We start from the raw sequence: 15,121 nt of genomic DNA on the forward strand, positions 1-15,121 counted from the left end.
TTGCTTCTGCCAGAGCTGTGAGGGAGAAGTGAGTAAGAATATAGTAAGCACCCAGTTAATGCCTGTATTTCTTTAATAAAATGAAAACATTCAGCAGTGAAGGTAACATTTTAGCTGAGGCTTGAAGGATTAATAGGCAAAGAGAAGGAAAAGTATTGCAGGTACAGTATTGAAGTGAGAACAGCAGATATACGAGAATGTGGTGGTGTGTCTGGGTAACCACACATAGTCTAGTGTGAGGGGCAGGGTAGGAGTGGCGGGACTGAAGGGGTCAGCAGAGCAAACTCTCAGGGTCTTGCAATCCTCCTCATTACCTCACTCTCCTGTGACACAACCCCACCCCTGCCTACCAACACTGAGCTCTTGAAGGCAGAGTTCTGTGGGCTTCAGATCCATGCCCCCAGCCCAGTGCTGAGCCCAGCAGGGCACAGCAAATACCTGTGAATGAAGGAGATGCCGAATCACTACATGTTTGGGCCTTCTCTCCCTGGGCCAGTTTGTGCGGTTCCGGAGCAGCAGCATCCTCTCTCGTGAAGAGGTGGGCCATGTTCTGCAAGGCGCAGCTTTGGCTGACCTCTCTACCCTCTCCAGCACCACACTCCAGGCTCTGCGTGGCTTCTTTCTGCAGGTGGGTGGAAAGGGGATGCTATTTAGCCACTGTGAGGCCAGACCCTCTGTATCATCTTCCCTGTGGAGGTGGGGAGCTCTAGCCACAGCAGCCAGTGGGAGGTCAGGAGTGCAGGGGGTGGAGGGTAGAGAGGGCCTCTATGGAGTGGGCACTGAGAAAGCCTGTCTTCCCTACCCTCTTCTCCCCGCAGGTCCAGAGCATGGGCCTCCTGGCTGATCATAGCATGGCCCAGACCCTGCAGGCCTCCTTGGAGGGTCCTTCCCCCAGGGCCTCCACGGCCCAGCCGCCCCTACAGGACATGATGTATCCTTTCTTGCATCTGGGAGCTTTGACCTGAGCAGGGTCACCCAGGTAATGGGAAGCTATAACGTCATGCTTCAGGACAGAGAGTTGCACTGTCTACAGCCCTGTCTTCTACGGCAAGCAGGGGTCAGCGAGAAGAATTAACAGTGGTAGCAAGGACAATGACTTGCTCTGTTTATTAAGTTCCTACCGAGGGCCAGTCATGTTACATGCACTGTATCTAATCCTCACAGTAGCTACGAGTGTTAACACAGTTGTAACTTAGCTCAGAGAGGTTAAATGACGTGCCCAGAATCACACAGTGATAGCATCAGGATCTGACCCCAGACATGACCATCTCCAAAGTCATATCACCAGACTCAGAAGGGAGGTAGTCCTTCCCCAGGAGCTTTGGAGAAAGTTGCCCAAGCCCGGTTGGCATAGATGCTGCCCTAAGCACAACACGGTGGGGGAGGGTGCTGGGTGACTGGCACATCCCTGAGAAAGCCTGGGGCTGTGGGCAGTGCTCACTGGCCCTCTGAGGGGTTGTTGGGGTGCTCCAGAGACCCTGTGGTCTGGAGGTGTGTGTGTGGCCTCCCTGGCTCTCCTCCTAACCCTTTCCATGGAACGTTCCCTGATGTATAGCAACTACCCAGCCCAGGTGTTCAGGTCCCAGTTTTAGAATCCATCCCACTCTTCTCAGGTGCACCTCTGCTCTTGTCTGTTTTTGCCTTTTTGGGCCCTGGAAGTGTGGTTCTCCCATGGCTGGCCCCACCTCTCTGCTATTCTCCTCTCATGTTTGCTGCCAGCTGCCTGGGAGGAGTGGCTGTATCCCTGTCCCACATCAGAGACTGATCTCAGGACCTGAAGGCCCAGAAACAGAACTGAGACCTGGAGAAGACAAAGTCAGGGCACACTGGTTTGGGGGAAATGGATGACAACTGCAGCCGTGCATCTGGAGCCATTTACTCCATTGTTGAAATAGGAAATAGTGATATACTCAGATGCCTGTGTGGGCTCTCCAAAAACATTTCCCTTTGGACTTACCTTGGCTCTCTCCAGCTGGTTCCTCAGCCAGGATGGATGGCCTCAGGGAGAGAAGGGGAGGGATTTGTTCTGCTAACACCAGCTGGTTACCTCAGTTGAAGACGTCAGTCAGGCCATCCTTGGGGCAGAAGGGGCAGAGAAAGGCCATGTGTTTGGTGCTGCTGTGGTCCAAGTGCTCTAGGAAGTACTTTACCTGCTGCTTCACCTCAGGTGAAAGTGGAGAGAGGTACAATTTCCAGGCAAGGAAGGTGAGCAGGTCAAAACCTCAGCTTTCCTAGCTGAGGGAAACTGCCCAGCTCAGCTCTTCCCTGGCTAAAGTAGGTCCCCAGTGTTCCTTTCTCTCCCGGCTCTCCTCAGAGCATGTATTTGTGCACACACGTCTTTCAATGTCTGCCCTCCACAACTGCCCGCACGTGTTCTGAGCTCAGCTCACCAGGGCCTTTAACTCCCTTCCTGCCTGTCTGCCAGGGCCCTGGTGCCTGTACTTGGCTAGCCCTTGGGTCTGGCTGGACTGACCCTACACAAAACTGGGCTGAACTCCGTCCTAATGATAGGACAGGGAAGGAACCCACGAACTTGGGTTAGAACTTGGTGGATCCGAGGGGCGAGCAGGGTATGCCCCAACTCTGCACTGCACGTTACTTAAAAAGAAAAAAGTGTTAGCCACGACCCACTAAACTGATCTTGACAACTGCAGTTTAAAAAACACGCAGCTGGTATCGCCCTGGTGGTCCAGTGTCTAAGACTCCCCGCTCCTAATGCAGGGCGCCGGGGTTTGATCCCTGGTCAGGGAAGTAGGTTCTCACATGCAACTAAACATCCCACGCGCCGCAGCTAAGACCCGGTGCAGCCAAATAAATATTAAAAAAAAAATAAAAAACACTCAGCTAACGAAACAGTTTCGGGGAGGGCGCTGGGGAGGCCGCCCAGCCTGCAGGGCTCAGGGCCTCATTGCTGATGCGTCCGACACACACCGCAGGCTGACTATCTCCTCCAACCACACCTCAACGCGGCAAGTGCGCAAGCCGCCACGCAGGGTGGGCGGGACCGAATTCCCACGGACCTTGGGCAGGGCTAGCGCTGGAGCCTACTGGGCGGGGCCGGAAGTTAGGTCAAGGAGCGGTAGTCGCGGCCCGCGATCTTTGGGCGGGGGCGGTGCTTGGCAGTTCCTGCGAGGCTTCTCTGGGATACTGAGGTTCTGCGCCTCTGCCGGTCGTCTGCGGACCCTCAGGCGCACGCTGACTCCTGTCCGCCCGCCCACCCACCCGCCCGGCCTGGTAGGTGGGGGCGGGGGCGCCGGGCGGGCAGGCTCCCGGGGGGGGGGGGGCGGGGGAGGGACCGAGGGCCCAGAACTGGCTGCACAGGGTGGGGGTTGGGATTCGCGGACCCGGACGCCTCTTCTCATTAGAAAGACTTTCTCTTCCCGGAGCTCTAAAGGCTAGGGGCAGCGACCCTTGTCTCCGAGCCCGGGTTGCCGGCTCAGGATCCACCACCAAGCCACCTCTGCAGAATGGCCTCGGAGTCGCACGCCCAGCCGGGAAGAGCTCTGGGGACTCATGGGGCAGGGAGCGGGATTGAGAGGCGGATAAATGGGAGTAACAGTAGAGACAGCAGGATCTGCCTCACGCAGTCCGCTTTTTCGGCTTTCTTTTCCCACTTCTTCCTGCTTCAGTCATTACCGGCTGTCTGATTTCCCCTGACCCCAAGTTCTGCCTTAACCAGTGTTTGGTTCCCTTGAGTCTGGAGCGTGACGGTGGAAGGTAAGGGCTCTGGGTGAGCTTGAACTGTTTCTTCCCATTCTCTAGGCTTCAGTTGTCTCATCAGCGTGGGATGGGGGCGGTTCTCTGGTTGATCTGTGTGGGGTCTCACTGTCAATAACTGAGCATCTCTGGGACACACCTAGGTGTCCTAATAGAACAGTGGCCAGCTCTGAGATAGCCTGTGCTTATTAAGACTCTTGGTTTAGCCTGAGAACCCATGAGTGACTTTGGGCAGTCTCCTCCTTTTTCTGTGCTTTGGTCTCCACGTTGGTAAAACTGGGCAGCTATTATCTGAGTAGAGGCTGCCTCTGACTACTGTATTTAAGATTGCACTTTGCTGACTCCCTCTTATCTTTCTGTGCTTGTTTTACAACTTCATTGGTTTCTCTTAACCCTACTAGGGATGAAAGTACCAGTGTGCAGGGAATTTTGTTTGTCACTGCCGTATTCCCGGCTCTAGAACAGTGCTTGGAACGTGACAGGTACTCAGTAGGTAATTGGGGAATGTTGCCTAGATAGGAACAGGTGGTTCCTAAGAGAATAACAGCCGTCTTATCCCACATAGGTGGTTCCTATGGTTCCATAGGAACATAGGTGGTTCCTATGGTTCCTAAGAGAATAACAGCCGTCTTATCCCAAGACTGTCTTGCCTCCCTTCCCAGCCTGCACCCCTTCTTCCTTTCTGATGACAGAAGTCAGGAAAGGTGGGAAGCCCCAAAAGTTTCACATCTCTGACTGCCTGGGCCTCCTGAGAGGCCAGGATGGAGAATTGAGAGGCAATGATATTGACCAGGCCCTCCTTCCTCAGGCACAGTGCCTCACCCAGCCTTCTGTCTCTGCAACAGGGAGATGACTTCTTATCCGCATTTTGCAGTGAGGAAGATGAAGCTCAGAGAGGCTGAGCAATTTGCCCGAGGTCCTGAAGTCAGGCAGAGCCAGAGCTCCAGTGCAGGGTTCCAGGCGTTGATCCCTGTTCTCTAAGTATCCCTGCCTTGCTGACTTTATCTTTCTCCCTCCCTCCTATCATCCCATGTCTTTATTTTGTGTCTGTTGGTCACTGGCCCTGGGCTAGGAACTGGGGCTCCAGGGCTTCCCAAAGCTGGGTTCTTGGTGTTTGGAGGCTGTGTCATTATCAGGGGAAGTTGCTGTTCAACTCACTTTCTGTTTCATATAACACCAAGCTCTGGGTCTCACCTTCTTTCTCTGGGTTACTCCCCTAGCTCCAGAGTCTTGGATATGGACCTTCTTCAGTTCCTGGCCTTCCTCTCTGTCCTGCTACTGTCTGGGACAGGAGTCACAGACACCCTGAGGACCTCCCTGGACCCAAGCCTGGAGATCTGTATCCTTTGGGATTGGAGGTGTTTTTGAGGGGTCTATAAATGAGGTTTCTCTATACCCACAACCCCTTGGGAGATTCCAGGGATGGAGCAGAACCCCCTAATAGGAACAGGGGAGAAAAAGTAAGGTGCTCTAACCAGACCTTGATCAAGTCAGTTCTGTTCTGAACCTCAGTTTCCCCATATGTTAAATTGAGAAGACAAGGCATATATCTCAGAGCCATGAGGACTCTTGAGGATTGTACATGTGCCTCATTCATTTTGGGTGAGACCCTGGCTGGAGACCAAGCCCTGGCATACTGGGCTGCCTACCCAAGGGCTGGGTCTTGAAAGAATAGAAACTCATAGAGAAGGGTGGGGGGCACCCCAGGCAGAGTATACAGTGTGAGCAGAGGGGTGGAGGTTCTGGGAGCAGTGAGTGGCTGTAGGAGACTGGGGAAAGACTACGGGGAGGGGAGGGCAGGAGCCAGGTCCTGAGGGTTGTATTCAGGTTGTCGGGTGTGGAATCCTCTGTGAAGTGGATGAATGATATGTTGCAGGATTCATATGCTTCTCGGAGAGTGTATCCGTTCCCTGGGGAGTCCCAGGCATGCACATCTATGCCCCTGGCAGAGACTTGCTGGCCAGGGTGGGCCCTCTCGATCGGGACCACTGGATTATCCAGGCAGGACAACTGGTGCCAGTTCCTTAACTTAATGCTGCTCAGACAAGAAGATGTTTGAGGTGAAGCGGCGGGAGCAGCTGTTGGCGCTGAAAAACCTAGCACAGCTGAATGATGTCCACCAGCAGTACAAGATCCTTGATGTCATGCTCAAGGGGCTCTTTAAGGTGCATGCAGGCAGGGGGCAGCTCATGGCAGGCCTGGTCTTTGATCTGGGCACTGATGGATGCATAGGAGTTCCCCAAGGGGATGGTGTTCAATGAGGGGGAAGCGCATGCACAGAAGATTTTTTTTTTATATAATTAATTTATTTTATTATTTATTTATTTATTTTGGAGTACGTTGGGTCTTCCTTGCTATGCGCGGTCTTTCTCTAGTTGCAGCGAGCAGGGGCTGCTCTTCATTGCAGTGCACAGGCTTCTTATTGCGGTGGCTTCTCTTGTTGCAGAGCACGGGCTCTAGAGCACAGTCTTCAGTAGTTGTGGCACGCGGGCTCAGTAGTTGTGGCTCGTGGGCTCTAGAGCGCAGGCTTAGTAGTTGTGGCGCACGGGCTTTGTTGCTCCGCGGCATGTGGGATCTTCCTGGACCAGGGCTCGAACCCGTGTCCGCTGCGTTGGCAGGCAGGTTCTTAACCACTGCACCACCAGGGAAGCCCCTCACAGAAGATCTGAAGTAGGGTTGAAGTAAATGGGGCTGGGGCCGGTCTGGGAAGACCTTTTCAAAGCCACTCAGCCCAGGTGGGGTTCCCTCAGGTGCTGGAGGACTCCCGGACAGTGCTCATTGCTGCAGATGTGCTCCCAGATGGGCCCTTCCCCCAGGACGAGAAACTGAAGGATGGTATGGTCTTCCCAATCTCTCCCTCTCCTCTTCCCCGCTCCATCCTTGATCTTCTCTAGCTGCTCCTTCCCTCTTGTTCTTGTCACTCTTTTCTCTCTCTGGAAGTACCCTCTTGTGGCACCTTCCAAGGAGTCTCTTTGGGTAGTTGGGCACTTAGTATATGATTCTCCGAGTGTTTCTCGGCTCGTTTCAGAGCCAGTTTCTGTGTCCCTGACACATATATTCTGTCGTGTGGTTAGGTTTTTGAGACGGGGGAACTAGAGAGGAGCCTTTGCCCACTTCCCCTCCAGAAATCCTTGCCTTCACCACCCTGACCCTCCTGGTAGAGATGGCAAGGGTTGTTCCCATTTATAGGAGAAAGAACTGAGGCCTGTTGAAGTGACTGGCCCATGGGAGCAGTTACCTTCACTCTTTACTACTGTTCTAAAAGCTTCAACCCCCTTAAATCCTTTTTGAGACAAGGTGAGACCAACATAGATAAATAAAAGAATATTTTGAATCCCTTCATCTCCTTTTCCAAGAATTTCTCTTCCGTGGTAATTTCTCCGCATTAACTGGTTACGTTCTAACAGTAGAGTTTGTTAGGTCGCACTGTCTGAGACAGGACGGAAGGAGCTTTTACGTATTGAATGTTGGGCACGTTACAAATATCTCTAATCTCCACGATAACTGAGGAAGGCACTATTCCCTCTAGTTTCCACGTGAAAGAGGACAGGCGGTTTGCCTGGCTCTTACCTGTAAACCAAGCGAACTCCTGAGTTCTTTGCGGTTCAAGATCGTTCTGAAGCCCAGGGGTCCCTGCCCCACTTGTCTCAGACCCAACCTGGCATATCTTTGTAGGAGTCTGCTTATCTCTGTGTGGCCTGGCCAGTGCTGGTGAGCGCTGCCTGGGCCTTATCTATAGGGGTCACTCAAACAGGGGCTGCCACCAGGGCTGGGTGTATAGTTACTATTCTTCATGCTAGCCTGGGTTCGGGGACCTGCCACCATAATGGACACTAAACTCAGTCTAAACTGATTTGTTGACTAGAGGAAGGATATTGGTGGGAAAACTGACCAAATTCAAATTAGGTCTGTGGGTTGATTAATAGTATTGTATCAATGTTAATTTCCTGGTTTAGATAGTTGTGCAATGGTTATATAAGATGATAACATTAGAGGAAGCCCAGTGAAGGAATTTTGTGGTGTATTATGTAAGTCTAAAATTATTTCAAAATAAGAACTTAAGCATTTAAAATAAAATTGGGCATACGCTAAAAAGAAAACAAACCCTGATGTGTTCCCTGGCCATCCTAACAGAACTGACCCCTCACAGACACTGTAGTTGTGTTAACAAAAGGGCCCAGCTCTGGACATTAGGATACCAAGTTGGGGAGGTTAGGCCCAGCGAAGCCTCATGGGCTGCATATGCCTCCATATGCAAAATGACACCCACCTCTCTGGTCCCCATGGCAAACGAGTTTTCTGAGCTGTGAGATACAGGGGAAAGAGCATGTCCTTTGGAGTCAGCCCTGGGTTTGCAGCCCAGGTTTGCTACTCACGAGCCGTCAGCTTCAGTTTCCCATGTGAGAAATGGGAATAGCAGACACATCTCCCTCTAAAGGTGGTTTTGATGATTCAGTGACCTGGTAGACATAAAGCCCTTAGCATGCACTGTACATGTGGTCAGCAGCCTGTGGGCCTCAGGCACCGTTCCCCTTCTCTGATTAGTGGGCTTGCCTCTGTTCTCTGGAGGGTGCGTAGGGCTGGCCAGGAGGGCTGTAGAAGGGCATCTCCCCTGGCCACTCATCAGGGTCCTCTTACCAGCTTTCTCCCAAGTGGTGGAGAACACGGCCTTCTTCGGTGATGTGGTGCTGCGCTTCCCAAGGATCGTGCACCACTGCTTTGACCACAACTCCAACTGGAACCTCCTCATCCGCTGGGGCATCAGCTTCTGCAACCAGTCGGGCGTCTTTGACCAGGGCCCCCACTCGCCCATCCTCCGCCTGGTAAGGACTGGGGTGGAGGAGGTCCGGGAGCCCTCTGTCTGGTGGTATGCTGTGAGCCACGCATCTGCCTTTAGTGAGGCCTGAATGTCAGCCTTTGGTTGCGTTTTCTGTGATAAGCCTTGGGCCACCTTGAGGTGCCCTTTCACGGGGTTCTATGCTGACCTGCGTCCCTAGGGGTCACCACCTGGCCCACATTTGTTCAGGCCTCGAAGGGGGTGGCCCTTGGGTGAGCAGGAGGCAGGAGAAGGCAGAGGATGACTAGCTTTTCCTCATCCGCAGATGGCCCAGGAGCTGGGAATCAGCGAGAAAGACTCTGACTTCCAGAACCCATTTAAAGTAGACCACACAGAGGTGAGCTGCTGGGACCTGTGGCCATGTCTGCTTGGCCTCTGCTGAGCCCTGGGAGGCCAGGGCCTGCAGGGGCTGGGTCACCTAGAGTGGAGTGTGAGGGCTTTGGACTTGGAGCCAGAAGTGCCTGGGTCTGGGCCTGAGTATCACTCGCTCACTGGTACCTTTGGGCAAGCTGCTGGCCCTGTCTTAGCCTCAGCTCCCTGTCTGTCCATGCGGTGTGGACCTCAGCTGTGAGGGCCAGTCAGAGGCTATGAACACATCCATCCCAGTGTACGGTAGGCACTGTGCCCATCAGGCGAATGTCAGGGAAGCCATGGGAGGTCAGGCCATGCTTCTCTGCCCTTGAGCCTCTGAGCACCCAGCCAGGCTTCTGTCCCACATTCCTGCACATGTTCTCCTCCTAGGGGCTGAGGTGGGCTCTGAGAGCTGGAGGCTGCAGGGGAAGCACGACAGGTAACGGACACACAGTAGAGGGGAGGAAGAGATCAGAGGTGGCAGGGCAGGGCCTGAGCGGCAGGGAGGAAGGGCCAGAGCACTGTACTCCTCAAATCACCAGCTCTCCTCAGGTGTAGGGAGGGACCTCTGAAGGTTTAGGATTTTGCTGCTGTTTCATGGATGCTGACAGGTTAGAGACATCAGAGTTTATTGCAGCAAAAGCAGTTGCTGTTGGCCTGGTCATGTGGGTTTCCCGTATTCCCCAAGTCCCAGGAGGGTGACACAGAGGGGCCCAGGCAAATGCCACCCATGCAGTGGGTTTGCATCAAGTCTAGAAGCACCAAGCTTGGGAAATTCACCACCTTTATAATGAACAGAAGAAAACCAAGTCTTTGCAGGCAGACATCACCTCATCCTTCATGGTTGCTTTCTGCAAACACAACCTGAGAAATGGCCCAGGTACAGAGTGGTCTGGTGTACCAGCAAGAATGTGCAGGGCGATGGAGATCACCTCCCCACGGTCCATCCATCAGCCCTACGTGTCTTGGCTTAACTCACATTTCTACATTAGTGTCCTATTCCATGATTAATCTGATCAGTAGAGACTAGGACCACGTTTGTTCAGCTTGTCTCAGACTCCTGTCAGTAGGACTCTAAGCAGCAGGATGAGGCCATGCGCAGTGTTGATCTCAACCCTATGCTCCAGGGTCCTGGACTTAGCCAGCTCTGATAAGTCCTGGGGGGGCGGGGGCAGTAGGTCTTACATTCGAAAATCAGCATGCCGTCTAAGACCAGTCTATCATCTGTTACCACCCATACAAGGGTTTAGACTGAGCTGCTGATCTTTGATGCCATTGCCAGTGATTATAGGGGCCAAGAGATAGACCCAAAGCAACGCTCATCCCCAGTGGAGAGGCATTCTGTGGCCCACTGTCTCCTACATGTTACCACTTGATTTGGGTCACCATTGCATTGTTTGGCTGAGCTCTGGAGGCAGTGTTGCTGCTGAGTTGCAGCCTCAGTTGCCCTATGTGGCATAACCAGGGTCACTCAGGGATCAGGAGAAGCAGATGAATTTGTATGTCAGATTGAAACAAGGTTGTTCTGGTCTGTGTGTCTACACAGGGTTACTTTGGGAGCTGCCTTTGATGGTATCAGACACAGCAGAATAGTTCAGGACTGACTGCGTCTATGTGAATTTTCCCATCACGTGGTTGAGAATGACACACTGGACAGCTGGTCTGACTCTCAGCTGGAGCTGCCGCTTGGCTTGGGTGGACCCTAGGATTGTTTTGCCAGGCGGCAGTGCTGGATCTAAAGGACAAAGAGGATTAATTGTTCCACACACCTCCTGGGATCTAAGGCACTCCCTCCCCAGATTATTGGTACAAAATCAACATGTCACATCCCAGGACCTATAATTTCACTTTTCTCCAATTATTCCCTACTTTCACCTAGACTTTTTGTTCAGAAGGGTCATATGTGAGTGGGACAAGGGCATTTTTGCAAGATTTCTACAGACACATATCTCCCATCTTGGCCCACATGGGCCACTACAGGGAGACTTGGCAAGGAGCGTACTCAACCAAGTGGTCATTATTCTTTTTTTTTTTTTTTTTTTTTTTTGGCCGTGCCACGCAGCATTCAGGATCTTAGTTCTCCAACCAGGGATCGAACCCGTGACCCCTGCAGTGGAAGCGTGGAGTCTTAAGCACTGGACCGCCAGGGCAAGTCCCTCAAGTGGTCATTATTCTAACGATCTTGGGCCATACTGTTCCAACCAGGGACTCTAGGTAGCTGAACCAGAAATACGGAGTCCTCTGCTTTGTGTCAGTCCATGGTGGTGAGTGTATTGCCACACTTAGTACAATGATGCATGTAGGTGGCAGTGCCAGTCAACTGGGCTGTGTAGGCTTGATCAGCCTTTTGATTCTGGTTGGTCTCATTAGAGAATTGGCTATGAGCATCTAAGCGAGTGGCCCAGACTGCCCCATTGTCAACCACAGTTTGTTTCCACAGTTCATGGCCCCCAGGAGGGATGGCCATCTTTGATCTGCCAGTCTGTAGCCTGCTCATCTGGCAGACCAGATGGCTAGGACACTGACAACAGTCAGTAAGAATACAGCATGCTTGGTCATTAGGAATATTGTCTAGGCAAGAGTGACGGCTTTTAATTCAGATTGTTGTCTTACTAGCCTTTATGGCAGTTGGTCTTCCAGTGTCATCCCTGGGGCCAGATGGCTGCTGCTGCCCGTGGTCACCTGTGCCGAGGGTTCCCAAAGCCGCCCCAAGGTTGATGACTCGCTAGGAGGACTCACAGGACTCAGTGTGTACGTGTACTCGAGGCTATGATTTATTACAGTGAAAGGATCCACAGTAGAATCAGCAAAGGGAAAATGCTTCTTGGGTGAAGTCTGAGGGAAACCAGATACAAGCTTCCACGAGTCTCTCCCAGTGAAGTCACACAGGACACAATTTATTCCCCCAGCAACAGGTTATAAAAATACGTGTGAAAAGTTGTCTATCAGGAGAGCCTGTTAAAGACTCAGTGCCCAGAGTTTTTACTGGGAACTGGTCACGTAGGCACCCTCTGCCTAGCACATACCAAATTCCAGACTCCAGAAGGAAAGTGGGTGTTTAGCATAAACCACATTTTTGCACAGTTTAGGTGCAGTGAGCCACTCTTATCAGTTAGGGTGATGGGAATCCCTCCCAGAAACCAAGTTCCCAGACACCAGCCAAGGACCAACCTTGGAAGCAAGCCTTCTAAAAGATAGCAGTGAGGCCAGCTATGTTAACTCTTCTGCACAGCACCATTAGCTCTTCATTTAGGTGAACAATCAGAGGACAGACCTGACTATTCAGAGGAACCTCTGACTCGAGGGCCCTGTTGAACTAGTGGCTTTGCTTCAGGTGACGGAGTGGGGGATATGGTTTTCCACACTAGCGTAGCTGCCTCCCCTTCATGTAAAACCAAGATGACACATCCTTCAAGGTTGCTTGCTGCAGTCACAACCCTAATAAATGGCCTGGGTAAGAACAGTCAGGACTGGGTTCTTGGTTACACGGCAAGAACATGCAGGGATGCTCAAGGCCATGGCAGATTGCCTTTCCCAATGAGGGGGCTCCCGTGGAGATGCTTTTTTTGCTGTGTCACTGGCTCTTCTTGCCCTGCAGATTATGAATGCCTCTCACACACGAGGAGGGTGAGAGCATGGGGCACTGAGAGAATGGGCTCCAGGGTAGATGTAATTTAGCTTCATCATAATGTGCTCTGCTTGGGCATACCTCAGAAACAACATACTTTCCTTTTATTGGCTGGGGACGGTCCCAAGATTTTACTCAACTTTTTGGTATCCCGTGTGGACCTGTCCACCAGCAACAGTCCAGGTTTGCTCCGCTCACCTTGGGCATTCTCTCCATACCAGTGGGTGTTCTGGGAGTCCCCTCCTACTACATACCCATCACTAGAGCTAACTTGTATCAGGCTTCGTGCTGGCCACTGTCCCAGTCCAGAGGGAGCTGGCCCTCTCCCTGCTCTGAAGATGCTCACCGTCTGTTGGGGAAGGTAGCAGAGAAACACAGTCCCAATCTAGCATGATCTCTGTACCAGTGCAAGAGGGAAGGACCCATGCGAGGGAGCCTATGGAAGTAGGGGGTGGAGGCTCTGGCATAAGTAAGAAGTGCGGGGTTGACCAGCTCAGGGAAGATCTTCCCAGGCAGAGGGACCAGCTTGCACAAAGGCTCAGAGGCATAGCACATGCATTTGTTCAACGTTTAGTGAGTATCTACTGAATCCCAGCCACTAGAGAAGCGTTCTAGCTCTGCCCTCCTGGGAATGGCATTCTAGTTGTAGGAGATAGACAGTCAATAAAAAATATATGATAGGTGGTGATAAGGGCTACGGAGAAAAACAGAGGAACGTGGTTAAGGAATTCCAGGGGTAACATGGGAGTACAGTTGCTATTTCACATGACTTGGACACAGAAGGTTCTTACTGCAAAGACGTGAAACAGCAAGGGAGCCAGCTCTGTCTCTGGGGAAGAACATTCCAGGCTGAAGGAGCAGCAAGTGCAAAGGCCCTGAATTGGAAGCATATTTGGAAGGGTGGGGAGTGTGAGAGGGGGTGAGGTCAGAGTTGTAGGCCAGAGCACAGGACCCTTGCATGTCTTCTCAAGGGCTTTGGCTCCAAGACACATAGGAGCAGGGTGAGGGTCTCTGACTTATCCTTTTAAAGGATCAGCCTGGCTGCTGTGTGGAGAATAGTGAGGGGGACCAGGGAGGAGACGGATACTGGTAAGGAGGATGCTGTGCTTGTCTATTTGGGAATTAATGGTGGCTTGAACCAGGGTGACAACAATGGTGCTGGCGAGGAATGGTCAGATTTTGGTTGTTTTGAAGGCAGAGCCAATAAAATTCACTAAGGAAGCAGATCTGGAGTGAAAGAGCTGCATTAAGGATGACTCGACGATTTTTTACCTGAGTGTGTGGAAGAATGGGACTGCCATTTCTAAAATGGGCAGACTGGTGGGACAAGGTCGAGGGCTGGATCGGGGATCAAGGCCTCGTTTCTGGACCTGATGGGCATCTGAATGAAGATGTCAAGGAGGCGACTGGGTATATGACTGGGTTTCAGGGGAGAGCTTAAAGCTAGAGCTGCAAATGTGAGAGTAGCAGGGGGGCAGGGCAGGTATAGCAGTGGTCTGAGGCCTGAGGCCTGAGATGTGCCTGCACTTAGAGACGGGAGAATGAGGAGGAACTCGCAGAGCACCCCAAGACGGATCAGTCAGTGCTAGGGTAGCAAACCCAAGAGGGAATAATTTCCCAGAGGCCGTGTGAGGAGAGTGACAAGAAGGAGGAAGTGATCTTCCTGTCAGATGCTGCTGGAGGGTCAAGGAAGATGAGGCTGAGAATCAGCCACTGGATTTAGCAGCATGGAGACATGCCATCAGAGATCTCAGTAAAAGCTGTTTTGGTTGAGTGGTGGGGACAAAAGACTGAGTTTGGAGAAAATGAGAGGAAAGGAAGTGGACGCATCCCATCGAGTACGGGTGACGCTTTTGAAGAGTTTTTCTTTTTTTTTATGTTTCAGGTGTACAGCATAGTGATTCAGTTTTTTTTTTTAAATTAATTTATTTTTATTTTTGGTTGTGTTGGGTCTTTGTTGCTGCATGCAGGCTTTCTCTAGTTGTGGCGAGCAGGGGCTACGCTTGGTTGCGGTGCGCAGGCTTCTCACAGTGGTGGCTTCTCTTGTTGCGGAGCACGGGCTCTAGGCATGCGGGCTTCAGTAGTTGTGGCTCACGGGCTCTAGAGCACAGGCTCAGTAGTTGTGGCGCACGGGCTTAGTTGTTCCGCGGCATGTGGGATCTTCCCGGACCAGAGCTCGAATCTGCGTCCCCTGCATTGGCAGGTGGATTCTTAACCACTGCGCCACCAGGGAAGCCTGTGATGCCGTATTTTTACAGACTATACTCCATTAAAAGTTATTACAAGATGATGGCTATAATTCCCGGTGTTGTACAGTATATCCTTGTCGCTTATGATAAAGGTTTTGTTTTCAAGGGGAGCAGATCAACGGGAGACTAGCTGGAGGAGGGTGTGGGTTCCAGGGTAAAGTTTAGTGTGATGGGAGAGACTACAGCACGTTTGCATGTTGATGGGACCCCCCAACCTATTAGGGAGGAAGAACCGATGGTGCAGGGGTAGGAGAGTTGCTGGAGCCTCATCCCTGAGGAAGGGAGGGGGGAGAGGAGAGCTGGTGCCCGGCGGGGGGGGGGGGGGGGGGGGGGGGGGGG

The 15,121-nt window shown here is 52.2% G+C and overlaps 2 protein-coding genes across 3 annotated transcripts in view; both read left to right on the top strand.

Moving 5' to 3' along the window:
- Nucleotides 1–1,959, top strand: part of MEI1 (meiotic double-stranded break formation protein 1) — a 64,342-nt gene extending 62,383 nt beyond the window's left edge. Inside the window, exons 29-31 of the mRNA XM_027107825.1 lie at nucleotides 497–628; nucleotides 819–931; nucleotides 1,720–1,959. Of these exons, the coding sequence (XP_026963626.1) occupies nucleotides 497–628; nucleotides 819–931; nucleotides 1,720–1,765 (291 nt within the window). The 3' untranslated portion in view covers nucleotides 1,766–1,959. The remainder of the gene's footprint in view (nucleotides 1–496; nucleotides 629–818; nucleotides 932–1,719) is intronic.
- Nucleotides 1,960–3,131: 1,172 nt separating this feature from the next.
- CCDC134 (coiled-coil domain containing 134) overlaps nucleotides 3,132–15,121 on the top strand; it is a 16,966-nt gene continuing 4,976 nt past the window's right edge. Inside the window, exons 1-6 of one of the 2 annotated variants that reach the window (XM_027107830.1) lie at nucleotides 3,132–3,234; nucleotides 4,938–5,056; nucleotides 5,761–5,882; nucleotides 6,468–6,552; nucleotides 8,359–8,540; nucleotides 8,820–8,891. In XM_027107830.1, the coding sequence (XP_026963631.1) occupies nucleotides 4,954–5,056; nucleotides 5,761–5,882; nucleotides 6,468–6,552; nucleotides 8,359–8,540; nucleotides 8,820–8,891 (564 nt within the window). In that variant the 5' untranslated portion in view covers nucleotides 3,132–3,234; nucleotides 4,938–4,953. Of the gene's footprint in view, nucleotides 3,235–3,337; nucleotides 3,718–4,937; nucleotides 5,057–5,760; nucleotides 5,883–6,467; nucleotides 6,553–8,358; nucleotides 8,541–8,819; nucleotides 8,892–15,121 lie in introns of those variants that run through there. The other variant, XM_027107831.1, reaches the window with a different exon arrangement.

This window comes from Aethalodelphis obliquidens, unplaced genomic scaffold (genome assembly GCF_003676395.1).
Source record: "Aethalodelphis obliquidens isolate GAN/ISIS:26980383/991018 unplaced genomic scaffold, ASM367639v1 scaffold8, whole genome shotgun sequence".
NCBI classification, from domain to species: domain Eukaryota; kingdom Metazoa; phylum Chordata; class Mammalia; order Artiodactyla; family Delphinidae; genus Aethalodelphis; species Aethalodelphis obliquidens.